We start from the raw sequence: 27,721 nt of genomic DNA on the forward strand, positions 1-27,721 counted from the left end.
TGACAAATCTGTCCACTGAGGCTTGAGGGTCAGCCGGCCAAAGAGGCCTCCGGAGCCTCCTTTGACTTCACAATCGAACAGGCAGCCGCTGCCCAAAACAGCCTCAGGCGCTCATTTTCTTTTTTTTCTCTCTCTCTCTCTCTCTTTCTCTCTCTGTTCCACCACCTTCCTCCATCAGTTACGCAAGACATACTGTAGCTTCGTTCTGTTAAGCTGCTTAACTCTCTGACAGCACAGTCAGGCACTGTTAATCTTGTCTTTTGTCTGGGATGGTCAGGTTCCTCCTACCCCCCCAGGAAGGTAAACACAGGGTCTGGAACCTGTCCAGGCGTGGGCAGAGAGAGACTGCTCCAGCTTGATTCCCACCCTTCCCATTAGTGACAAAATAAAATGGTTTGGGGTTTCTGAGTGACTAGAGACTAGAGGCATCATGTATCTAGATGCTGATTCTTTGAAGGACATATTTAGTACATGGAGCAGATGAACAGAGTAAAACATGTTATGGATTTTTTTGATTCCATTTTTAGCCTTTTTAGAATTCAAAATGAAGTAATTTATGTGTGAAATATCAAAATTGTTTGGTTTATTATGATGAAGTGCTTGTTTTTTTTCTGCTGATTCTAACTCTGGAGTTATGTGCCTGGATAACGGCCTCCTCCAAGGTGCATACTTGAGATTATGTATGCGTAAATTAAGGTTCATTGATACATTCCTTTCTTTACACACCCGAAACCCTACAGTATATCAAAAGCACTGCCATCAGTTTTCTGCTGTAAAACAAGTAATCTACATATTAATAAAGACATACAATTGGATATGAACCTTTGAGTAGCAAAACCCTGAAGGAAATTAATTAGCTGTTGATTGGTATCTGAACAACTGGAATGTATTTAAAGCAGTTTGACGGCTCTCCACAGCTAAGCAATGAAGCTGTTTCCTGCCTTTTATGTGCTGGAGTTTTTAAAGAATCATCACAAGAGACGGCACTGCCCTAAACCTAACCCTGTGGGACACGGAGGCTCCCAAGAAATGATTTGAATGTGTTGAGCTCAACAGACACCCAGTGCATCCAGCATTGGCACATGGATAGTCTCAATCACTGAGCTAAGCCATCTTTTAAACAATGATTTACACGGCCAGATCACAGATCACATCCCTTCTGTTTTACTCCAGGTGACACGCGTCCTTTCCATCTTGCCGACAGGCTTCTTTCCAATGTATGAAAGTGACCATCAGGGTGCTGAGCGCATAAAAACAAGTTTATTGGAATAGGAAAATATAAGATGAACATTCATTTGCAGTGTTGTGTACGCGGACACAACACTGAGTGTCTTTTGGGAGCGTTGAGTAAAAAAGCAGTTGCCTGTGACTAACCCTTCTTTTGATATATAATTTATTTTTGTTTAAAAAAAAATCTTTCAGGGACTTCTTTTAAGCAAAAAATGCTGAACAGCCTAAATCATTTCAAATTTTTTAAAGTATATTTTATGTTTTTATCCAGTTAAAGTCCCAAGGATACGTTTCTAATTCAATCTTTGTGCACTGTCACCCTAAGCAAAATGAATAGTGTATTTAAAGACAGTGCTTCAGCAGAAAACCATGAAAAGATAAAAAGTCAATAGCCGATTTTCCAACAAACAACAAAGGACGCAAGTTTTTGAATAAGCCCATGTGATGGCACACCCAAAATCCTCCCAAAATGTGCCCAAAAATGCACAAATAGAATTGGCCGTGTCAGAATAGGAACAGCTCTAATGTGCATATATCAGTCCATGGAGGACCTGCTTCAGGGGCACTCGTATAACTCACCATAGTCAAAACACAAGCTAGGACACATTAGCTTGTCATCTAAGTGCTCCAACAGCTGCACAGGCTCTTAGTTAGAGGCGGGTAAGGAGTCTGATCTTTTCCCAAACAGCTGAATCCTTCAGCCTGGGCCTCCACTCTGCTGCTTTTGTGTACATGGACCACAGCACTAGTCAACACCAGTCAAAAGTAGCTCAAGGACAAACACAGGCGGCATTTCAGGCCAAGACCATGTGTCAGGAAAGGAGCCAAAAAACAATTGTTTTGCTTTCCAGCTTCCCATCCCACACAGCTGAATACTCTTGATTACTTGCTTGGTATGATACACAGAGATAGTGAAATGCTTTGAGAAGAAAATTGAAGAATGGTTCATGGAGTTCACTTCATGATTGGCTGTATCACGCCATGGCATAGTGTCTTTCTTTCTTTTTTCTTTCTTTCTTTCTTTCTTTCTTTCTTTCTTTCTTTCGTTCTTTCTCCCCCCCCCCCCTCTTTCTCTCTCTCTCTCTGTCTTTCTTTCCTTCTCTCTCTCTCCCTCCCTCTGTCTCTCTCACTCATCCTCTCCTTCTCTCTCTCTCATTCTGGTGACCAGGCCACATGCGTAGTGCTCTGTCCAGCTGCCACCTGCCACCAGAGAGCCAGGCAGCCCACACAGCCGCCCCCGGCAGATGTCCCAGAGTGGATAGTGGGGTTGGAGGGTTGAAGGGGCACGGGGGCAGGGCAGGCAGGGTGACACATACACAAGAAGAAAGAGGCAAAAAATAGGAAAGGCCATTGGCCTTGGCCATTATGTTTGGGCTGACAGAGAGAAATAGTTGTGTGTGTGTGTGTGTGCATGTGTGCGTGTGTGTGTATTATTATTTTAAGTAGTAGTAGTACTGGTAGTAATAGGAGTACTAATAGTGGGTAGTAGTTTTGCTTCATTCCACAATCCCTTTATCATTAAAACACCACAAGCGATATGATTAAACAATAAACAAGACATTGTTCTCAAAGAGTAGAACAGAAAACACCAGTAACATATAGAAACATACAGTAAACAATTATAATTATACATTATAAAATAGGTTATTATTATTATTATTATTATTAATAATAATAATAATAATAATAATAATAATAATAATAACAATAAACTTTATTTATATAGCACCTTCATGGTTACAAAGTGCTTTACAATAAAAACAGAACACATTAGAAGCACAGAGAGATTAGAGTGAACTAAAAGCTATAAAAATAGACACATTGTAAACACAAAGGGAGTAACACAAAATTAAAAAAAAAATTATATTATACAATATATAAAAGTCATTTGTTCTATATCAGTCTAACTGCTGCAATGCAATCGTGTTCATGCCAAAGCCTTATTGTATTTATTGTCTGTGTGTGTGTGTGTGTGTGTGTGTGTGTGGGTGGGTGTATACCGTGTGAGACAGCCTGCATCTGTAAGGCCTTTGCTGTCTTGTACAGCTTGCCGTTCTTGTGTAAGCTACTAATCAATGTAATGAGATGAGCAGTACCGCGAGTGTCTGCCTTTTTTCATGCAGCTCTTCTTTCCTCTTTGCTCCCACAGATAATGGGGAATTCATACGCCGGGCAGCTGAAGTCTGCTCGATTCGAAGAGGCTCTCCACAACTCTATTGAGGCGTCACTGCGCTCGAGCAGCGGAGATCCACAGCCCATCTTCACACAGCTCTATCTGGAGCCGGAGCAGTATCCTGGTAACATGGAAGGTAGGAGACAGACATCATCTGACTGCAAAGGCTCATCGGCAAAGTCCATGCATGAAAGAAAATGTGATCTCTGTTATAGGATTAAAGAACATGAGAGAGACTGGGGAATACAATTTTCTTTTTTCACTTTACACGGTTATTACTTCACTGACACCAGTGAATCTCATTAAGGCATACATAATACATTAAATACGTATTAGGTGCAATAGTCTGGGGTGCCGGGAGTGCGGCAGTGCCTGGGGATTGCCACTTGGTGGGAGCTGAGCTTCTCTGTGCAGAGAAATTCTATTTTTAAACAAGTAATCAACTGTCAGAATATAGGCTGCAGTATAATTAAGGTGGTTCATTATTTCTCACTAGATAATATGTACATTCCAACACTGAGGAAAATAGCAACACGACACTTTCACAGTCCGATCACTTTTAGTTAAGAGGTTTACGACTGCTTAATAGAACTACATTTTTAGTGAAGAGCTCTACTACAAAACATAATGACTATAATAATAAGAGTAATTGGTACTTAATCAATTTCCTTTAACAATCAAATGAAAACAAACATACAAAAAAACAAGTAAATTTACCTGAACTTCATCATTCAATATTCCTATTTAAGAAACTTTAGTAACCTACTATGCTTTAATAAGTACTATCATTTCTTTTCATTTTGTTCTACTGATCATTTTGTAAGAGCAGGTGTCAGTTTTTTCAGGCATATGATCAAAACTCTTCAACTACAGTATGTAGAGTATGTAAAAATGATCTGATCTGATCTGGTATGTCCATCAGACATGAAGTCGAAGGCGGACCTGTCGCTGCATGGCCCGGAGCCCCCTGGCCACGAGCTGCTGAACGGACACTCTTCCAACGACCTGGAGGAGCTGGAGGAGGAGGACGACTCGGACACCAGCAGCCCTCCACTTCCCTACCTGCAGGCCCCGGCCCCCGACGGCTGCTGCACGCTGGACGGTAGGACCGGCATACTTCCTGTAAAAGCTAGTGTAGGGCAAAGAAGTCCTGTAGAAGGAAGTACAAATATTAAATGTTGTTTGTAGATCACCTCCATCAGCTATTAGCATACAGTGCAGTACTAATGTGACTTTATCCTGTGGGTTTTTATTTTTTAGTAGTAGAGTTTTTAAGAGATTGGCCCGTTGGTCAACTTAGATGAGAACATGGACACCAAAATCATCAGTTTGTCCCCAGTAGATCATGTGCTCCGGTGTTCCATGCTAATGCTTTAGCATACACCATGCTTAGTCATCATAGGCATCTAGCATTATCTAAAAAATGAGAAAATGAAAACTTGTAGCAGCTCTAAAGCAAAATGGTAAGTAATCTTTAAATGATACAAGGCTAAGTCAGGCAGTTTTGTGGCAATTGGTAACATCTACACAAAATATGACAGAAAAAAAAGCTAGCAGGGACTATTTTCCTTGTGGAAGGGTCTCTTTTTCCACAAGACTTGGAGCGTGACTTGTTTCCATAGGGTGTTTGAAGGTGGTGGACAATGGGAGCGTGTGCAGCTAAAAGTCACTGTGCAGTGGATGAATACATGGTTGCTCACCTGAAATAGTTCCCAAAATAAACCTTCCCAAAATACATCAGCTATATTGAGCAGATTATATTTCATTTTTTTAAATTAGACTTAGAAATAAGACTTTCTATTATGGATAATGCTAGTTGCATACAGTCACTTAACATGGTTTATGCTAAAATGTTAGTTCCAATTTAGTCACTTTTGAGATAATGCTAGTCGCCTACTGTCAACACAGTGTATGCTAAAGCGTTAGCATGAAGCACCTAGCAAACAATCTACCGGGGACACATGGATTATTTTAGTGTCTATATTCTCATCACTGAATAGGTAAACTGACCACCGAGCCAATCTCCCAAAATCTTGGTCTATTCCTTCAACTACCTTGACTGCTTCCTTCTCTCACTGAAACTCTCCCTCGTCAGGTTTCTGTCAGGCCGGCAAGGACCTACGCCTGGTCTCCATAGCAACGGAGCCCATCGAAGTCCCAGCGGGCTTCGAGCTGGTCGGCGCCAAGTCCCCCAGCGTCCCCGAGCACATCCTGGTGTGTGCCGTGGACCGGCGCTTTTTGCCTGATGAGAATGGGAAAAATGCACTTTTAGGTCAGTCTGTTCCCATGGTCTGAGATGAAAGTGAAGGAGACAGATAGCTATCATCATCGCTTTAAGATCCCGGTGAAATTAATATTTTCTATTCTTACGTTAGCAATGGCATTCTTCAGGATGTGTCATCGGAAGAGATTGGATATTTGTTTGTTGCTGTAGTATCTTATTATCCTTCTTTGTTGAGTACTTCAGCCTGTTTTCATATTTTAGTTATCTCATGTTTGGTGCGCATGCATCTTTACTGCCCATACACTGTACTATAAGTATCATATCATTCTGATTGGAAAAAAATCCTGATTTGTTGTTTAATTACGTCACTCCCAGGGTTTTCAGGAAACTGTGTGGGCTGCGGGGAGAAGGGTTTCCGATACTTCACTGAGTTTTCAAACCACATCAACCTGAAGCTGTCCACCCAGCCCAAGAAGCAGAAGCACTTAAAATACTACCTGGTGAAGAATTCACAGGGTGCTCTGTGCAAAGGACCCCTCATCTGCTGGAAAGGTCAGACCACTTTTCCTGGCCTCCCACCAGTCTTAAAATCTGCATTTATATTACACTTCTATCTTACAATGCACTGATTTTTTCTGATGATCTTGTGCCGTTACATACACGTCACATCAGACTACCAAACTGTTTGTGTCCTGTCCAGATGTGAAATTTCAGTAATTAGTCAATTCACTATCGTTCCGTTTTTTTTAACCGTTCCCCTTCATTGATCCCCAGACTGTAAAACCCGTCAGTTCTCCAGCAGTGCATCGACCTCCAAGCCCAGCTCGTCCTCCTCTCTCAGCAGCAAGGAAAATGGAGGCACCAACGGACACAGCTCCTCTCCCTTTTCCCTCTCAGGTGAGACTCACATCAGTCACACCACTGTGCAACACAATTCTCTGCACTTTCTGCACACAATTATGCACAGATGTCTGTGTTATAAGACTTAAAGATCCAGTTCAAAACAGACTGACATGAATTAACTTTTTTGCTAGATGAGTATACTAAAAACTAAAGAGTAGTTTGGCTGGTGCACCAAATGACCGTAAAACTCAAATAAAGAGCTGGTCTCAAGTATTGGCTGGATCTCTAGCAATAGCTGTGTGTAAGCATAAATAAAGGCTGGTCCCCAATAAAAAACAGAAAAAAATATGGCAGAATTACCAGAAAATTAGCCTAAAATCTCATAAAATTTATTAAAATATCACCAAAAAGAGACGTTGCATGTAGTGGAATATGCTGACAGGCTTATCTCGTTGCCATGGAGACAGGTAGTGGCACCGAAATTCATTAGACAAACGCAACTACCAGTATGTACTATAGCTATATAGCATTGCACCTGTGTGTCAGTACGTGACAAAGAGCTTTTTTTTAATTCATTTTTGTGGATTTGGCATTCGGTTTTGATGCAAAGATGCTTTGTTCGCAAGACTGATGACCAGTATATTCTGGTAGCCCACCAGTATAATAATAAACATATTCATTATTATTATTATTATTAGTAGTAGTAGTAGTAGTAGTAGTAGTATCTGACATTTGTTGCCACTGTAATGTAATATTTTTAGGCTATTAACCTAAAAAGGCAATTGTATAAATTTGAACAGCACAATTCTTCACAGAATATCGGTAATTTATATCACTTTTAGCCACCTAGCACTGTGGACCTGCCAAAATAAATAATCTGTCTCTAATAAAAGCCTGATGCTCTGTTTTGTTGAGGTAAATAAAGGCCTCTGGCCATACTTCATGCTCAACATCATATGAATATTAAACAGATTCTGCAGCTCTTCAAGCAGATCTTGTTCCTCACTGACCTCACACAACAAGAGCACCAGTTCTTTCTCTGATTGAAAAAGCACTCTGGGGCTTACGGTATTGATTTGTTCTGAACCTGGAAGCTTTCAGAGCCTGTCAGCAGTGATCTCACATGTTAATGTGTTAGGCAGTTGAGCTGCAGGGCTCATTGTTGGCATAACTCTTGCCTGCTGTCTCCTGACTACGACCTTGAGGTACATCCTGCTCCCAGAAGACGGCGGTCACACTCACGTAGGAGGCAGAGAGACTGGACACCACAATATCCCCCTTTCCTCTTCTACGCCAAATTACTTTGTTCATCTAGCACTCTTTAGTGAAAAGGAGCATTATCATCTATTTGCTATTGTGTAACTGACATGGGATACAGAAACAGATGGTTTGTTAGCATTAGCGATTTGTTTGATAGCAACGTGAGGGCTGCAGTGACCGGACAGAGGGATGGTGGGCGTTGTTAAGTCTCACGGTTGTTGAGGTTGTAGTTTGAGTTTTGAACTTAACCTCATCCCACAGATTTGTAGCCACAGTTGTTAGTGGACAGGTAGACAGGTGGACAGGTGGCATGGGGTATTGTCTGTGTTTTGATACTATCCTCCTGAATGTCCATCTCTTGTTTCTCCCTCCAGATTCTCCTCCCACCAGAACTACTCAAGCCTCCTCAGTGTTTTTTGGAGGTCAGGACCTGGGCAGGGACTGCAGTTTCCTCAAACCTCTGGCCTCCACACCAGGGACCAAGAGTCTACCAATAGGTGACGCTCTTTTTCAATACAACTTATAGCTTGGCACTGGTTTATCAGTCGACCAATTTGTCTTTACCTTTTCAGTTTAGACTATTATTTTGGTGCTATGCTAATATTCAACCCTCTGGTACTTTACTGTGGGTATATTATTAATCTTCCCAGGTAGATAAAATAAAAAAGAAAAACGCATGTGATTTCTTATGACCACATAGTTAAATTGCGAGTGACTCTCACATATTATTGGTTGCATCTAGGCTTTGACAGAGGTATTAGTGTGGATTTAGATGCTGATAAGCCTTCGCCTTCATGTCAGTGACACTTACACGGCCTTGCCTGCTTGCTGAAAAGTGTTGCTTAGCTACAGGATTGTTTACGTGGGTTCGCATAAGGCAGATGGAGCTGTGGCTGGCCATGGAGCCAAGATTAACCTCTGTTGTCTGTTTGTATGTGAGCATCTTTGCACACTCATAATGTGCTCATATATACACAAAAACACAAACACATGTGCATGCATGCACACTTGCAAATATACACTGATCAATACTGAAGGAAGGAATTCTGTAATGACTTTTTAAGGCTTTGCTATCCATTAGCCCATTTACAAGGTTGTGATATTGACAAGCAAGGGCTACACATAACGATCAATGTTTTAGTGTAATGCATACACAGTGAATATGAGATTGGAAAACGCCCCATCAGCTTATTGACAATAGCCATTCGACTATAGGAAATCAATTACTCAGTGTTAGTACTGACTCATTTTTATTTATGGCTCAGTCTCTGTAGACAAACATCCAAATACCTTTCATATTTTTCATGTTTATTTGTGGGTCTGTGCGTTTTTTTTTGGGGGTTTTTCTGGCTCTCAAAATATTTTTCCAGATCACTGTTCACAATCTAGGGATTCATCTGCTAACAATTTGTTTTCAATCATGAAATATATAGTCTTAACCATTTTTGGTGTTTATGTTAATGCATGTATGCGTGTGCATGTGTGCCTGTGTGTGTGTGTGTGTGTGTGTGTGTGTGTGTGTGTCTATGTGTGTGTGTGTGTGTGTGTGTGTGTCCAGTGCCCACAGCTCTGAGGGTGAATGGGCCGGTGAATGGCCTGGGTGTTGATGGGCGTCCTCCCTTACTGAGCCCCTCCCAGGTCTCCTTAGGGCCTCAGGGCCAGGGGTTTCGCAGCGCTGACTTAGGAGACAGTCCAGGTCAGTCCTGCTCTATTGTTGGACCAGTAAAACCTTGAGCAACTTATGTGGAAATGCATGATATCTAATAGCAGAATCATTTTGATTTTTTGCTCTTTCTTCTGTTTTGACCATGTTTTATCTGTCATCTGTTTTAGCCTCTTCTGCCATGAACTCCGGCCCTCCGAAGAAGCGCCACCGGAGTTGGCACCCGAACTCGATGGTGCCTGTCCCACCGACAGCCGTCCCCGTTCCAGCCATCCGGCCAATAGTCTGTTCTCCAGGTCAGTTCCTGAACGCAGACTGAACTCAGGCTCTATAAGCCATAATGTACTCTGCGTGAGTCAGTGTGAACAATGTTGAAAATTGACCCTCTTATGTCATGTGCCTGCTTTTAGCTCAATTTGCTGTGTATATGTATATGTATATGTACATACTGCATGTGTGGGTGTGTGTGTGTGCGTTTCTGTGTCCTTGGGAGCATAGGCTGTGTTGTTGACTACACTTGGTGCTCTAAGCCTCCCTCCCCCTCATTTTGGGATGAGGACGCCACATCCGACATCCTCTGTTGTTAGGGATGATTCACCCAGCATCTCCATGGAGATATGGCCAGAGAATTTGTTGCAGAAATTGCATCATTGTAGAAGATCTCTGCCAGACTGTGGTTATATCCCTCTTCCGTCATTTCAAATTACTTGGCTGTCCTGATTTTTTTTTTTTTTTTTTTAGATGGCTGTCTGCGCAGCGTTTCTATGACCACGCTACAGCATCCGCAAATACAAATCACAATGTTTTCTGTCTAATGTAAAAATGATACAATCTTAAAACCACACTATTTATTTTGACTTGGGCAAAGCTGCTGTGTGACTGCAGACTAATCCTAGTATTGACAAGGCATTCCTGTATTCTCGCCCAGGCGCTGTGCTAGCCATGTCCACTCCTCAGCCACCAGTAGCGGGGGTCATTCAGCCGCAGCCCGTCACCGCTGGAGAGACGGTCATCGTCCCCGACAACCTGCTCAACACTTCAGGAGTTCGTCCTGTCATCCTCATCGGTACGATCTTCTTTTAGCTTCTTTTGCCTGATGACTGATACTGGAAAATGAGCATCGTCTTGCAGGGATTGTTAGAACAACATCAATCCATGACAGAGCACTTGTGTAGAGACCTAGGAACAGCTTACAGAGCTTCACAGTCAGTGCTGTAGTGGTAAATAAAAATTTGGGTAAACTATGACCCCAGTGGGGCAAACAACTACTAATACAAGCACAAATTAATTTATATGTTCAGCATTAATTTATGCTTTTTTCTATAAAAGTACCTATTATCATATAACTTGCATCCGTTTGATAGCATTTACTAAGATGTTATTATGAATGAATATATGAATATGAATATATTATTATATTATGAATTTACCTCATAAATATCAGTGTCAGCCCTAAAACGATCGTTAAACTCTTATTCTGCAAATAAAAATGGGTAAACTGAGTGTAGGTCCACAAAATTCCTGCTTATGGCTTGTCACATGTACATTCAACACTAACTGTCTTATGGGTGACTTTTCTTTGCAGGGCATGGCACTTTACCCTATTTCTACGGGAATGTTGGGGACATAGTGGTGAGCCCCTGCTGGTCAGCTGCTATAAGAGCAGCCAGCTGACGGAGAAAACCCTGGAGAACTTGGGCCTCAACAGCAGCCAGCTGCTCAGCGTGGAGACAATGATTCTGCTCACCTTACAGTATCTTGCACGCTTAGGTAAAGTGCAAACACACAGAAACCTCCCTCCTCCTCCACATTTCTGCTGAAACATTGCCCTACTCTAAATATCAAACAGACAGGATAGCGGGGTGGATGACTACGTTAGCTACATTTTATTCTACTGTAGTAATCACAAATAAGACGTCTTGCTCATCACGATTTCACAAGTTCTCCATCAAAATTATATTATTTGCACTTTTTAATTACATTTTTAAATTGTTGTTTACATTCTAGCAAGCCAATGCCATTGGTAGAAAGATTTGTGGGTCAGAAATAAATATAGTTCTGTCATACTTTGTTGTCATTGAACTTTTATTTATTACTTTTATTTATTACATTGTATCGTTTTATCGAATCGTGAACCCCATATTGCATATCATATCGTATTGTGAGATAAGCATATCGTACCATTCCTACTTGGTATGTATTCACAGTTACACATGTAAGCTTCTGTATTCCGATTGAGGTGAATTACTGAATGTCCTTCGAGGAAATGACCCCTCAGAGCCAGAATTTCCACAGTGGGAAAGTCAAGGTTTGAGAGTCTTTCATGTGCTAATCTTTTGTGTTTTCTCCTGCAGGCGCAGAGCAGATTCCTCTGCGGGAGGAGTTTGAGCAGATAGTGCTGAAGGCCATGCTGTGCTGTCCCGGGGGTCCCGCCATCTCCCCGGCCCAGCTGCCCTGGCTGGCTCGGCTGGAAGCCAGTGTTTCTGGGGGCAGCATCCAGGTTCTGGTTACCCATAACTCTTTGGGAGAAGGCATTTCTGAGTCGCTGCGTTCGCTCAGTGAGGGACCCCAGCACCAGCAGTGCCTGCCCACCTATGTGGTCATCATCTGTGCCTCCAAAATGAGCGGCAACGAGTTCTGTGTGCTCGTTCTGGGTGAGTGTTGCAGCCTATGTCTGTCCTATGTCAGCCTATGTCCTTATCACGTCATGGTATGTATGCTGAAGTTGCAATAATCTGATCTAACCCTATGTGTCGGACACAGGAAAGTACCAAGCACGGGCCTTAGCTGAAGGCATGCTGACAACCAATGAGTTTCTGAAGGAGATCAGCTATGAGCTCATCACTGGGAAAGTCAGTATCTTGGCATCTCACTTCAAAACCACCTCATTAGGTGAGTGCTGGGTCCATAAAATTGACTGGAGGGGAAAACCACTGAAAGGTCTTTTCAGCTTTATGTGCCCGTTTTTCTGTTCTGCTTGTTTAAGGAAAGTAATTGAAGAGTTATATTTGAGCATACATTGTGTTCAGGTGGGAGAAAAAACGTTACTGTTACTGTGTTCTTTAAAAAGTGTCATTTGTTTTAATTTTGTGTTATGAATCATTTAGTAAGAATAGGTAGTTGGGTCACTTGTTTCAAACTGTAGATATTTCATTGTGGAACAAAATTGTGTGGACAAAAAAAAACAACAAAAACAATCACTAGGTCACCTCAAAAAAGTGTGGAAAGGGGCATCAGTACGAATGAGAATGTATGTGACTTGTATAATCTTATATTACAACTGAATGATATAATGGTGTAAAATGAATGATGCTGTAGAATAGAACATCTTATCACACAACAATTTCTGCAGAGCTCTGTTTATAACTGTTTGTGTGTGAGTCTATTATAATGAACGTATATGAGAGTGGATATTTGTGTATGGATGTGGTACTTGTGTGCCTGTATGTCTGTCTGCCCGTGACCATGGTGACCTGCTCTCTCTAGGGGACAACCTGGACAAGCAGCTGGTGCGGTACCAGCGCAGACGGAAGGGCCAGGTCATCCAGCCCTTCCAGGGCGATGTCACCGACCACATCCACTCCCAGGAGGCTGCCAGCATGGTGCCGCCCTCAGAGACAGGTTAGACTGCTCTCCACCACGCTCACTGTGTGACATTAACTAGTTTGGCTCAACTGACAGGTTGTGGTAGAGTGAAAAAAAAACAAACAAACAAAAAAAAAGACCTTTTTACCACCAAAAATAACTACTGTACATTTTTCATAGAATTATGTCATCCTATCCATTTTCAATGCTATTTCATGTATAGAATCAGCTACTGTGTGTTAATTTATAACTCGCTCCCTCTTTTATACATTGGGTCAAGTTTGTAATTCATCATGAAGTACAACAGAACTCAAATTACAAGAGAGCACTTTGAAGTGTACCTCCCACCCACACACACACACACACACACACACACACACACACAGACACTCTGTTTAAGCCAGAATATTTCACATATTTATATTAATACTCAAGTAACATTAGGCTAGTTAACCATCCTGGCAGTTTGCAGAGGTTTAGATGCTACCACTTTGTGTAGAGCAGCCAATCAGGCAGCCAATCAGGTGACTGTTTCATACAAAGCTCCTGATTGACAGAGACAAAGTGCGAGGTAAAGACCACAGACTGTATATTACCAAGGCATCAAAATGTTAGCGTTTCAAAATGTTATCTGCCAGCATGGTGTGATCTTCACTGATTTTATCTGCCACAATTTTTACAGTCATTTGGCACTTAGCAGGTGTTAATTTTGGACCTTGGCCATAGTCTTCTTTCACTCAGAACCGTCTCTGTCACTTATTAGAGAAAAGCTGCAGGTTTAACTCTATTAGCTGGCAGTAGAACAGACAATCCCCTCAAAAACCCATTCAGTTTAACAGTCAATATATTCTCAGCAATATTGTTTTATTGTTAGTATCATTCTCCACACTGAAAACAGCTGTCACACTGGAGGCGCTTGTTATGAAACACTGTGCAACCATTTTAGTTAGAATGTGGGTAGATGAATTGCAAACTGCTCAACATGTCCTCCATTATATTGACCATTATATTGATGCTTCAACCTTGATTTTCTCCGTTTACGTCTTGCTGTAACAGAGCTGTTAAGCGAGGTCTTCCAGATCTACCCGCCCCAGCTGAGCGTGGCGCGGAGCCTGCTCTCCCAGGTCTGCGCCATCGCCGACTCAGGGAGCCAGAGCCTCGACCTGGGACGCTTCTGCAAGGTGGACTTCCTTATCTTGGTCCCGCCCTCTCATATTCTGGTGCACCAGACTGCACAGCGCATCCGACAATCAGGTATATTGTTGTTATATTGTAATTGAATTGTTATACTGTTAGATTGTGTAGGAGGAGATACGTTCTATCAATGTTGTTGTAACTCCTACTTGCCAACGATAGAGACCCCATAGATTACATAATGCCTTTTTAAAGTCACAATGAAACTGCATTTTGAAAGCATCTTGCTTCCGTAATTTGATGGATTTTCTGTTGAAACAGGCTATTGGGGCGGGAAATTATGTGGGGAAGCATCATTCAAAAGTGTAAATGATCAGTTAAGGAGAGAACAACAGTTTTATTTGATGGGAGTGGTGGAGAGGTGGGATTGTTAATCTGTAATGGTTTTATTGGTTGTAATTTTTATGTACGCCTGCTGCGACACCAAGTAACCAATAAATATACACTGTTTCCAGGCAGTAAATGTAATGGGATTTTGATGTAAAAATACAATAAAATAACTTTTTTTTTTTTTTCCATTTATTGTTAAATAGATGTATATTATGACATGGAAAATTAGCTAACAAGGAGAAACAGTCATGTTTAATTTCATTGTGACTTTTAAGAGGTGACAAGAAGATTATAATCAAACAACAAAACCTCATCCACATTCATTCATTCATGGTTCCTGTTTTTTCTGTCAGGAGTGCTTGTGGACCTGGGGATAGAGGACGCCTCCTCAGCCCACCAGAAGTCAGACAAGTACGTGGTGCGTCTGGACGGAGACGTCCATGCCAAGATGGAAGCCTTCATGAGGAAAGTCAAGCAGAACCCTTACACCCTGTTTGTCCTCATTCACGACAACTCGCACGTCGACCTCACAAGGTAAGACGACCATAGCAGCACTGGAAGTCTCACTTCGGACATTGTTTTGCACTTTTGATCATTGTTAGCTGTGGAAAAAAAATTTGAGTTGTTTTGGCTACAAATCTAGCCTTGTCCTTTTTACATTTTGATTAAAGAGCAGTTCAGAGTAGAGAGATGCTAATAAGAGAAAACACATAACAGAAAATATCTATGTAACCTTGAATTTTAGAGGAATGTTGACAAGGGAATAATAAAACAAAACAGATCCTTCCCACCTGAATTGTGACTATGTCATTTGCAACTATGCTAGGCCCTATTCATGAATCTACTGCATCAGTCACACCTTTCACACACTTCATCCCCCCTCTGCATCTGCAGCGCTCTGTCAGGCTCTGTGTGTCACGGGGAGCTGCAGGGTCTGGCTGACAGGGTGGTCAACTGCCAGGAAGTCCTGGACGCCATGAACCTGGTGGTCCTGCAGGTCAGCTGCTTCCCCTTCACCCTGCAGACCCGCCAGTCCCGCATTAGCATCCACAACGAAGTTCACTGGCCCTCCAACGAGAGTCTGGTGAGTATTCCTAACACTAGAAAGGCCCATGGGTTCTGGGCGTCTAAGAGAAGGCCAACAAAGCCGCCTGATGAAGGGGGTAAATAGAAATAGAAATGCTATTTCTATTTCTATTTTCTATTTAGAAAATTTGTTGTAAGTTGTAAGATTTGTTAAACCTCCCCATCATTTAGTGGCGTGCAGAAGCCAGTATGTAACAGCCTCGGTTTAGCTACTCCACCTGGTGGACTTCATCCGCAATTACATAAACAGGAGGGCAAGTGGGCACTTCTTCATTGCTGCTTGAGAGAAGCAATATTTACTGTTTAGTAAATATTTTTAGGATCCATTTCACCCATGATACATATCAACACTATCAGACTGTAATCAATTGTTTTTGCCATGGTTTTAGTTCATTAGATGCTTGGTTGTAATTGTATTTATATTAAAAAATAAGGGTTAGGGTTAATACTATCCACTGTTCTAGTATATAAGTATATAAAACAACTTATTCACTTGAAGACATTTCCCAGCAGTATCCCTCAGTGAGGCTTTAGGCCATGCTATTTTATTCATTGTCATCATTTTACCGAGCTGCATTTAACACTACATAAAATCCTATAGATGACAAATGCAATCACATTGTGTCTCAACATTCTCTCAACTTTCAAATCAAATGAAAAGTTTTTGGATATGTGTGTACATAATAAGTCACACTGCTATTTTGCCCTTCTGAAAACACTCCATGAAATAATCAAATATAAATAGTGGATTTGGTACAGTGTCATGATTGTGTAAATGAATAGACTATTTTAATGACTAACATTAAGATTGAGATTAAGATGAAGAAGAAGTAGTAAGAAGAAGTAAAGTAACGGAAGATTTACAGATCTTTACAGTTTACAGACAGTTTTTCATTCCACTTAAAGAGCTTGCAGGTTTCAAATGTACATCTCATCTTGAGCTATTCCCATTATCTTATTCACTAAGATTCATGCATGTGGAGAAGTCTTTCTGAGAAGTTGGTCATGGTGTCTCGCTGTCTTCCAGCAGGGGGAGCAGTCTCATAAGGAGTTGGTCTACTTTGGCCTGAGGGACTACAGCAGCTCCCTGCAGTGGGGTGTGGCCAGCCCCATTCTGCGCTGCGATGATGCATTCGAGAAGATGGTCCATACCTTACTGGAAAGGTCAGTATGGAGAAGTCACTGAAAAATCACTAGTTGTTATCCAAGGTATAGGCTTTCAGATTATTTTATCTGGTTTTTCAACTTGTTTCAAAAGTTTCAAACCTCTTGAACCAGCTGAATGACTCATAGACTGAATGACTCATTACCATCGTAAATTAGAAATCTCCAAAAACACCTTGACTAACAACCTCTCCTGTTTATATCCCAGACATCCCCACCTCCACAGCATGGTGATCCGCAGCTACCTGCTGATCCAGCAGTACACCGAGGCCATGATGGCACTGACCTCCTCCCCATCCCTGAGAGACCACATCACCCCAGAGACCCTGGCCATGGTGGAGGACCTGATCAGCGCCCCGGGCAGGGAGGGGTCCCAGGGCAGGGGCCACATGCTGCTGGTGCGGGTCCCCTCGCTGCAGCTGGCCATGCTGGCCCGGGAGCGGCTGGAGGACGTCAGGGACAAGCTGGGGCTGCAGTTCTGCTTCGCCGTGCTGCTGGGAAGCCCCGCCTCCGAACTCAACCTGCCCAGAAACTTCATCAGCCGCCTCAGGGTGAGCAGATAGGATACCAGAGACCATCACCATGTGAAATTGGCTTCTGATGGGACACACACAGGACATTAATCACTTCACGCTTGTGTGTTCTCCTAAAAATTGTAATATATGTTTTTTATGAAGTTACTGAGGTCTTCTCAAACAAGATGTGATAAGGAAATCAGATCCATGAGTGAAGCACTAATTTCATTGGAAAAGACATTTTTTGAGCCATATGAGTTTTTGAGATTTTTGATACTGATAGTTTTGTACTGAAGCTGCAGATGGCCAATATTTTGTGCCAGTTTTCAATATTAAAATGTTTCCATTTCCATGCCAAAAATGTATTAAGCATTTCCTCCAGAATTGTATTCTTCTAAGGATGGAAAAGCCTCTGAAACAGCATTTAGACCATCATGGGACACTAAATCGCCACTGAAATTCATAATAATTAAATTTTTTTAGGGTTAGTAGTTCTTTAAGGCAGTGAGACTCGCCCCACCTATTTAATGACGTGGAAACTCTGATAGATTACTGCCTATAAATGAAGAATCAATTTACATAGAAACATTGAGCAAGTAAATTCATGAATAAAATCTGGAAAGAAAAAAAAAAATCATTGCAGATTTTATAGACTTTTTATGTAGGTGCGGTCAGGAAGGAACCTCTGCATATCGGTAGTGGACCACAAGACTGGTTGATATCCGATATTTGATAAAGACACATTAATGTAATAGATGTGTGTTGTGTTTTGCTGCAGGCATGGCGCGGCTGTGAGAATGAAGACTGGGTGCCGCACACCTATGAGGATCTGGAGGGGCTGCCTTGCATCGTCATCCTCACAGGGAAAGACCCTCTTGGAGAGACTTTCCCAAGGTGCCATAGTCTCATATTTTACATCACAATCCACAAACACGAATCAAACCTGATACTCATCTTATAGTTTCATGTACAGAATAGTTCGATGCTGTTTTGCTCATGTTATCATGTTTTGCTCATTTGTTTTACACGTCATTCACACAGTATGTCTTCTCTGCACTATAAGTGAAGTACTGATACATTTTGTCCTGCATCTAGTGTGTCAAACCTGTATTGGGTAACTTTTCAAATTAATACCAATAAACCAAGTTAAATGTATTTGTACTTGGTGAAAGAAAGTAGTTCTCATTCTGAATCTTCTTCCTCACGTTCTGCCATTCTGCCCCTTTAGGTCTCTGAAATACAGCGACCTGCGTCTGATCGACTCCAGCTACCTGACGCGTACGGCCCTGGAGCAGGAGGTGGGTCTGGCCTGCACCTATGTGTCCATGGGCGTGGTCCAGGAGCCCAAGAAGGCCATGGCCCCCCGGGACACAGAGGGAGAGAAGGCCACCAGCTCAAATGATGCAGAAGAGCTGGAAAGACCGCAGAGCAATGGCAGTGCTGCAACCAGAACCTCCGGTGAGTCCCTGACCTGGGATACACAGGTCAAAGCAAAAGTGCTATGTGTATATTTTAATATCAATAAATCACCACATACAAGACCATTGGGAAGAAGATTGGCAGCCTGGACTCCAGCTCAACTATTCTAATGGCATAGTTTCAGCTTCAGAATGCATATTGGCTGTTATCAAGGGCCGTTATCGGCATTTATGGGAAATGTGGTCTTAATTTTGAGAAACACTAACACTAACAGTACCGCTGCAATGAGATAGAGGCTGCCAATTGTCTTGATCATGGTCTTCTTTGTTTAAGGTAATTATAGTTGATGTTTAAAAATGCTACATGTGACACCTTTAATTGGTAGCTTGCAGATTATCTTTGTTTGTATTTATCTTGCATTTATCGTGCTTGTATTAATGCCAAGTATGTAACCGATTCTTAACATCTCTTCTCACGTCTCGTTCTCTTCACCCAGGCTCTTTGGCAGAGAATGGCGTCAGTTCATCTGATGTTGCCGACTCTTCCCAGAAGCCCTCCACTTCCTCCTGCCCACCCGAGGGTGCCATCACCAGAGACGAGGGCACAGTAACACAAGGGTTCAAACAGGAGTGTGATTTCTTGGGAAGCCAAATCTCCTCCCATCCTTCCAAAGCCTCCAAGGCCCCTCCCTCCCTCTGCTCCAGCTCCTCCTCTACCTCCTCCTCCCCGTCCTCCTCTTCCACCCAGAGGCCCAGCCAGTCCACGCAGTGCGCTCGAGACTCGAAGCCCGCTCGAGTGTCGCCGCGGACGGTCATCATGTCGCGGGCGGCGTACAACCTGCTGGCCGGGGAGTCGGGGAGTCAGCTGAGCTCCTTCTCCCTGCTGCCTCACGCCGATGTGGCGTGGAGCAGCCCGCTGAGGCCCCTCATCACCCACAGCCTCCAGGGGGCGGAGCGGAGCATGTTCTACCGCCAGTGGACCATCGCCAGGCAGCATCATGCGGATTATGAAGCTCCCCCTGTACCGCACCCACGGCGCCTGCTGCTCAGCGGGCCTCCACAGGTAACACAACACAAATACTAACTCCCCCTCTGTGTTACTAAAATGCTTCATCTGGATGATTGTATCACATATCCCCATATAGAGATGAATCTGCAAGGCAATATCAAACCATAAAGAACAAAGATAAAAAGAGGAGGCATGAAAAACTGAAGTGAATATGGGATGTAACGAGGGCTGCACAATTATGGTTAAAATAAAAAATCCTGATAATTTTGCTAGATATTAGAATCCTGATCAGTTGCGATAATTGGAGGAACATTATTTATTGCGTAAAAATTGTAAAGGAAAAGGTGTTGATTTGTAGCATTTTTTGCATTTTATATTTATATATATTTATATTTTATAACATCTTGAAAATTTTCAGCTGTAGCTGGTGTTGTAAATGAAACAAAATGCCTCAATATGGCTGATATGCCAATATTCGATGATGAATAATTGTGGAAACTAAAATCGTGACATGCCATTAATCGTGTAGCCCTCGATGTACGTGTCCCTGCAGCATTACAGGACTGATCTTTGTTCCTTTGCTAGGTGGGAAAAACAGGTGCCTACCTGCAGTTTCTGCGTATCCTGTTTCGCATGCTCATCAGACTGCTGGAGGTGGATGTGTACGATGAGGAAGAGGTTCAGGAAGGTGAGGACCATTGGGACTTTCTGTTTCCTTTATTTGGTCTTCATGTGCTGTTTAATACATCCCATATACGATCAAGAACATCCTAAATAATAGATTGGCAGTGATTCAATCTCAGTTCTCATGCTTTCATGTTCTTCAAATCTCCAGAAACGTCAGAGGTTCTGACCCCAGTCAGCGTCCAGTGGCCTGACGTTGAGGACATTCGCAAGCTGCCCTTTGACCCCTTCCCCCGGGAGCCGAAGTTCAGGAAGGCCAGCCCTGTTTACACTGACAAGATGCCAAAGTGCTTGAAAGGTCAGCAGAAATATGTAGACGCACAACAGAGGCAGTCACTGAGTTAAACATTTTAATCTGGGAATACTATTCTAATTATGACAGGGATGTAAGATGTTTATTTAATGTTACCTTAAACTATGAATATGTTCTGTATTTCATAGATGCATATCCTAAACAAGAAGGAGAGAGCCAAACGCCAGCCAAAAGAGAGACCAAGTCCATCCGTCTGAGTAGGTTTGCCGCCCACAACGCCTTTCATCACTGTGAACAGTGTCACCACTACTGTGAAGCCAGTCCTGCCACACAGGTGAGTGCAGCATACAGGCTTATATCACTCCAAAAATCTGACATACTCATCTGTTGTCTTGTTTCGGGTTGAATAAGTTCAAACGTGTGCTCCCTTTATTATAAATGAACATACATATATGCTTACCTGTCAAAACACTTTGAAACCTGCTGACATTTCCAACATGAAAGCTTTTTACTCTCTGCAGTGCTGCTTCATGGTGATCTCTCTGTGTTAATAATGCATGTTGTGTGTGTGTGTGTGTGTGTGTGTGTGTGTGTGTGTGTGTGTGTGTGTGTGTTGTAGCTGTCGGAGTGCACCTTCCATGCCTTCACCTTCTGCTCCTCCATGCTGGGCGAGGAGGTCCAGCTCCACTTCATCATTCCAAAAGCCAAGGAGCAGCACTTTGTCTTCAGCCAGCAGGGCAGCCACCTGGAGAGCATGCGCCTGCCCCTGGTCTCCACCAAGGTTGGTTCAATGTATATACACTCACCGAGCACTTTATTAGGAACACCTGTACACCTGCTTATTCATGCAATTATCCATTCAGACAATCATGTGGCAGCAGTGCAATGCCTAAGATCATGCAGATACAGGTCAGCAGCTTCAGTTAATGTTCACATCAAGCATCAGAATGGGGAAAAACTGGCTGTTGGTGCCAGACGGGCTGCTTTGAGTATTTCTGAAACTGCTGATTTCCTGGGATTTTCACGCACAACAGTCTCTAGAGGTTATACAGAATGGTGCAAATAACAAAAAACATCCAGTGAGCGGCAGTTCTGAGGACGGAAACGCCTTATTGATGAGAGAGGTCAGAGGAGAATGGCCAGACTGGTTGGAGCTGACAGAAAGGCTTCAGTAACTCAGATAACCTCTTTACAACTGTGGTGAGCAGAAAAGCATCTCAGAATGCAACACGTCGAATCTTGAGGCGGATGTCACTTTGGTAGCCGGTTGACACTGAGCTGAAAGCTGATACCTACCCAGTATTAGTAATAAAGTGCTCGGTGAGTGTATATGTACAGTATATACACTATCAGTCAAAAATTTGGACACACCACATTTTTCTTTATTTTTACTATTTTCCACATTTTAGAATAATAGTAAAGACATCAAAACTATGAAATAACACAAATGGAATTATGCAGTGACCAAAATAGTGTTAAACAAATCAAAACGATCTTATATTTTAGATTCTTTAAAGTAGCCGCCCTTTGCCTTGATGGAAAGGCAAAGGCTTTGGAAAGAAATTCATACATAGGCATCAACTTCACTATTTATATTTGTCTAAGAAATACATTTCAAGCATTTAAGCATAAGCCTTTAGATCAAAATGCCTTTAAGACAATGAAAAACATAGTACATTCAATCAGGTCTGTCCAAACTTTTGACTGGTAGTGTATATGGGTGTATCTGTGTTTGTGCGTGGGTGTGTATGTTTACAGAGGGTGGGCTTGTAAAGCTGAGCCATCCAACAGAAATTAATCTTCTGAATAATTCTAGTCTTTACTCTTCTATCAGCTGAATCTCTCTTTCTCTCTGTCTGTCTCCAGGACCCCGACCTGCTGAAGAGTCCCATCTTCACCCCCACTACGGGACGCCAGGAGCACGGCCTGCTCAACATATTCCACGCCATGGAGGGCGCCACTCATCTGCACATCCTGGTGGTCAAGCAATATGAGATGCCCCACTACAGGAAGTACTGGCCCAACCACATCCTGCTGGTCCTGCCTGCCATGTTCAACAGTGCTGGAGTTGGTGAGCAGCTTATATATACTGGTTCAATTGAATTGCCATTGGCTCACTCGCAGCCTAGTCATTTCTATTGTTAGGTCAAACAAACACAATAACCTAAATCTCTGCTGTGTTTTATACTGGATGCAAAAGGTCACTGTTTTATATTTATTATGAAAGTATGCTGGACTAAGTATGCTGCTTCGCCCAGTGACTTATCTCTCTCTGCCGATACTGAGGGATTTATAACAGCGTGTGAGCCACTAAGGACATATCTTTATTACAGTTAGTCACGTTACTCAGTACACAGCAGGTAAAAGTTTAAACGTAATTATAGCCAATGGGAGAGAGCCATCATGAATGAAAACACCTACAGCGCAGTCGTCTGATTTGTGACTAAGCCAATCAGGTGTGCTGCCTTTCTGAATGGGGTGTAAGTAAACTAATTTGCTGGCACTTAACAGGGCGACAGGTCAGAGAGTTAAAGGATAAAAAATAATGCAGTTTATTAGATAAAAGGCTGAGTTGGAGCTCACTGTCCTTGGAAGGACAGAGCTTGTTGTTTTCCAATTCATTTGTTGTGGGGCATCCATTAAAATGTCTGAGATTTCTTGTGAAACTGCTTCAGAACAAAGTCACAATCAAGATGGTCAAAAGGTTTTTCCTGCTGTTAAGCCTTGACCCTGTCTCTAACGTGACCTTTCACCTACAAAGGATGTAGCGTCAGCCAGGCCACCTGTGGCTTCTAGGCCACATTTCCATAGACAAAGTAGCAATATCTCTGGTCAGACTAGACCCAATACACATCGCTCTGTTTGTCTTCTTTTAATGTCAAGTCAAGCTCCACTGTGAAGTCTGGAAAGTTTAATGTAGCTGTTTGCTTATCTGCAAACATCCAGTATGTACCTCACGGAACATCAGTTTCGTCTTTTTCCAAATTGTTAGGGTACACTGATACATTTGGCATACATAAGCTCCACCAAGCAGCACTTATTAAAATTAAATGTCAAATTTTTAAATAGATTTGCCCTGCTTATTACCACTTGCCATGGTGTGTTTTGGTGGAAGAAGATTGTAGGTTTACTGTTAATTAAATAAGGGCTTCTTGGTGAATGATACATATGCCGCCTTTACCAGTGCATCCTAATAAAAGTATTATTCTGTGAAGTAGGAATGTTTGCCAATAATCAAAGCAACACTAAACTATGTTGTGTCTGTTTAAGGTGCCGCTCGCTTCATGATCAAAGAGCTGTCATACCACAACCTGGAGCTGGAGAGGAACCGTCTGGAGGAGCAAGGTGTCAAGAGGCAAGACGTCTGGCCTTTCATCGTCATGATGGACGACTCGTGTGTGCTGTGGAACACCCACCAGCCACCAGACTGCAGGTAGTGTGTTCATTGGTTTGATTGTTTATATTTATCTTTATTTACTCAGGGGAGATTTACTGAACACACATGCTTTTTTTCAGCGATGCCTCATTTCACATGCAGTTTTTCATATTCACACCATTGAACTATTGCCACCCTTATTAGATTATATATTATATATTAGATTTATAGAGTCATAAATTACACATTATAAAAAAATTTTCCCACCTTTATTTGCTCAGGAGAGGTCAGCTGATGTAGTTGGTTTCACACATTCTGGACATTACAACTGCATATAAACACATACGAAGACATACCCAAATTGAAGAAAATTAAACATATGCTGCTTTTTCCCTGTCATTTCCTATATAGGTAAGATTAGGATTTTTAAGGCATACTGCCAGACAAGGCTAATCTCGTGCTTGTCTACCCTGTCCTCCCTCTCACAGTGAGACATCAGAAGGAGGCCCAACCTACAGCAACGTGTCTCTGAAGACAGTCCTGCAGCATATGGAGGCCACACCTAAGATCTCCCTATACGCCATGTGCGGCACACGCAAGTGGAGCAGCAGCCTTTCTCACAAGCCCACCAGCCAGCTCTTCTCTCGATGTCACCTCCACGACTTTGTTATGCTGAATGTGGACCTGACACAAAACGTTCAGTATGACCTCAATCGGTAAGTCAGCAGAGGAGTGAGTCAGTCAGTCGGTGATGTGTGCAATCCATCATCTTCATGTTTTGACATTTTCCATTTTCTATGTCTATGTGCAGGTATAGCTGTGAGGAGGTGGACTTTAATCTGAGGGCGAACTGCAGCGGCCTGCTGCTGTGTCGCTTCAACTACTTCAGCCTGATGAAGAAACACATTCCAGTTGGGGGGCACAAAGATTTCCTCGTCAAACCTAAACTCATGGTGGGCATTTTGTTCACACTTCTCCCCATAGTGTCATCACTTAAATGCCATGGGTTCAAAACCTTCATTCATTTCAGTTACAAAACCACCAAAAGGTCCTAAGCCTTTCAGTGACTTCTCAGCTTTTTCTAATATACCTGATCTATTTAGTGTACTGCATGCTTGAAACATTACCAAACACTAAACTGCTGTATCTCGTTCCAGGAGATGGAAAACCCGGCTCCCATCAGCCCGTCCCAGTATGTGTGTGCCCCAGACAGCGAGCAGACCCTCCTGGCTGCCCCGGCCCAGTTCCTGCTGGAGAAGTTCCTGCAGAGCTGCAGCCACAGACTGTTTCCCAAGGCTGTGCAGAACAGAAACAACCCAGTTCTGTCCATCGACAGCTACCTCAACATCGGCCCAGAGGTAAGAGCTCCCTGGGGGATAAAGGTAAAAGAGAGAGAGGAGACTATAAGCACTATTCTAACTTGAGACAGGAATATTGAAGAGGCCAAATTATTTAAAAATAGATTTTTGTTGGATAGCTGGTGCTGTTTTTTATGTTAGTAATGTGCTCTGGACACATTTCTGTACATTATGTCACCGTATTTTTGAACATTTCGCTGTTGTCGGGTGAAAACCTTTTATCTCCAAAATGTCAGCCTTTCAGGAACAGAGAAAAAACAGCCTTGTTTCACATTGACAACCATGCTTTTTGAGTTTAAAATTGGTTTTGAAAAGGTTAGAAGAATTTGGTAGAATTTTCTCAACCCATGGAGGAGCATGTCAGAAGGTTTTCACCTGACACTGACAATATGCTTCTATCTGCTTGGCTTGGAAAATTCTCATCTGCATCCATGCACATGACCTGTACATATTCCTGTACATATCTTGTATATGATGAATGCTAATAATGCATATTTGCCCCTAAAGACTCATTTGTGTATATAAGGTGAAAGCTGACAATGCACATCTCACATATTTCTGTACGTTACCTCTATCAGTAACTCTAGTGAATAGTTACAATGCATATCTGCACACCTAGACACATTTCTTGTATTTTTGTTTCCTCTATAATGGGAATAACCTGTGTTGCACACTTCCACACCCAATTCAACCTGTAAATCTGTCAATGAAGACACTTTACCTTTATCTACTTGCTGTATTATCAATACGTTCGATCAGTGGGATTACTTGTATTATCTTCAATAATCTCTAAGTCTCATTCTTACCTATATCCTACTCTCTGCTTCTGCAGCGGCCCTAATGACTCCCCACAGGGATCATTACAGTTTCATAATGGTTGTTTCATTAACTGTAATCTAAAAGATAAGCTGTTTCTGTTTTCCCACAGGTTTCTGTGTGCTACATCAACTCTCGTCCACACTCCACCAACCTGGACCACCAGGGCCTGGTGTTCAGCGGCCTGCTGCTCTATCTCTGTGACTCCTTCGTCGTCTCTGGACTCCTCAAGAGGTTCCGCTTCCTCAAAGGTGACCCATCGATATAGTAATAGTTATTGATAGTGCTACTGTGGCTGTTGTTGCTCTTGTATAATCTACTTCAAATTATTATGTCCCACCACCATGTTGTATGGTATATGGGACATTATGTCATCGTGGCATCTGAACACAATAATTCAAGAACAATACAGGATAGAAACTTCATACTTACACCACAGGTACCTCCTATAGAGGAGATCAGCGGTTCCCAAACTTTTTAGGCAACGCACCCCCTTCTACATCCCGACTGGGTTGATGCACCCCCAATCCCCCACACCTTAAAAAAAGAAGGGGTGAGGGCGAGGACACACGCACAGACTCAGAGGCAGATAGGCCCATCATGAGAGAAGATGGGGAAAAATGCTGTTATATTTTCAGCCACATTAAAGAAAAATTGCATCAAGTTTAAATTACAATTAACCATACACAACCTAGCGGTTACGGAAATTAGAACACCAGTAATTTGAATCAAATTGCAATAAAGTTACACACGATCCACCATGTAAAGAACAAAGAGAATGACACATGCATAGGCTCAGAAACAGATAACATGAACAAAAAGAGGATCCCACAAAGAAAATCCCACTTGAAAAAATTACAGTGTAATGGTGTAATTATTACACCATTACACCACCATTACATTTCTCGCGCACCCCCTAGAGGCAGCTCCACACTTTGGGAATCCCTGCAGTAGATGATCTGATTAGATTGTGGAGCACCTGGCTGTATAAATTTGCATATTAATGAGCAAAAGTGATTTTCTTGAAACTACTAGGCTATAATAAGGCTTAATGCTATGGAGTTCATATTAGTACCGGCCATTTATTACGTGAAGACAAATATGTTGATGTAGAGATATTTGCTGATTAATGCATTATTTAGCTTAATGAATGATCTCATTAGCATAAGTGGTTATGTTTAATATATCATGGTGATTATAGTGGGACAATAGGCAGCTCGAGTGCCTCTTGTTTTTATTGCCTGACAATTGTGAGGTGGAAAATTTATTTTGTTGAAAATAATTTTTCTTTGTAAGATTATTACTATCATTATCAATGCTGTTGTATTCTGATGGACTCTTTTGACATCTAAGTTTTGACCTGACCGTGTCCACAGGTGCCACGCTGTGTGTGATCTGCCAGGACCGAAGTTCCCTGCGTCAGACCATCGTCCGGCTGGAGCTGGAGGATGAGTGGCAGTTCCGCCTGCGGGACGAGTTTCAGACGGCCAACTGCAGCGAGGACCGGCCCCTCTACTTTTTGACTGGCCGCCATGTTTGA

The 27,721-nt window shown here is 42.4% G+C and overlaps 1 protein-coding gene across 1 annotated transcript; it reads left to right on the top strand.

The window, feature by feature from the left end:
• Positions 1-3,382: 3,382 nt before the first annotated feature.
• On the top strand, positions 3,383-27,721 carry greb1l (GREB1 like retinoic acid receptor coactivator). Its single transcript, XM_071545514.1, is given in 33 exon segments — positions 3,383-3,539; positions 4,326-4,505; positions 5,499-5,675; positions 6,003-6,179; positions 6,402-6,524; positions 8,105-8,227; positions 9,289-9,426; positions 9,564-9,689; positions 10,322-10,459; positions 10,979-11,026; positions 11,029-11,163; positions 11,748-12,047; positions 12,157-12,285; positions 12,880-13,014; positions 14,035-14,232; positions 14,856-15,036; positions 15,397-15,586; positions 16,616-16,752; positions 16,961-17,303; positions 18,046-18,161; positions 18,496-18,725; positions 19,183-19,748; positions 20,280-20,382; positions 20,530-20,676; positions 20,820-20,965; positions 21,251-21,412; positions 22,498-22,702; positions 23,902-24,069; positions 24,507-24,723; positions 24,819-24,960; positions 25,165-25,365; positions 26,294-26,432; positions 27,558-27,721. Coding segments are annotated over 33 exon segments (5,841 nt in total).

Source organism: Centroberyx affinis, unplaced genomic scaffold, assembly GCF_046629955.1.
Source record: "Centroberyx affinis isolate AG114_WGS23_722 - 3 ecotype Tasmania unplaced genomic scaffold, CSIRO-AGI_Caff_v1 ptg004934l_1, whole genome shotgun sequence".
NCBI classification, from domain to species: Eukaryota; Metazoa; Chordata; class Actinopteri; order Beryciformes; family Berycidae; genus Centroberyx; species Centroberyx affinis.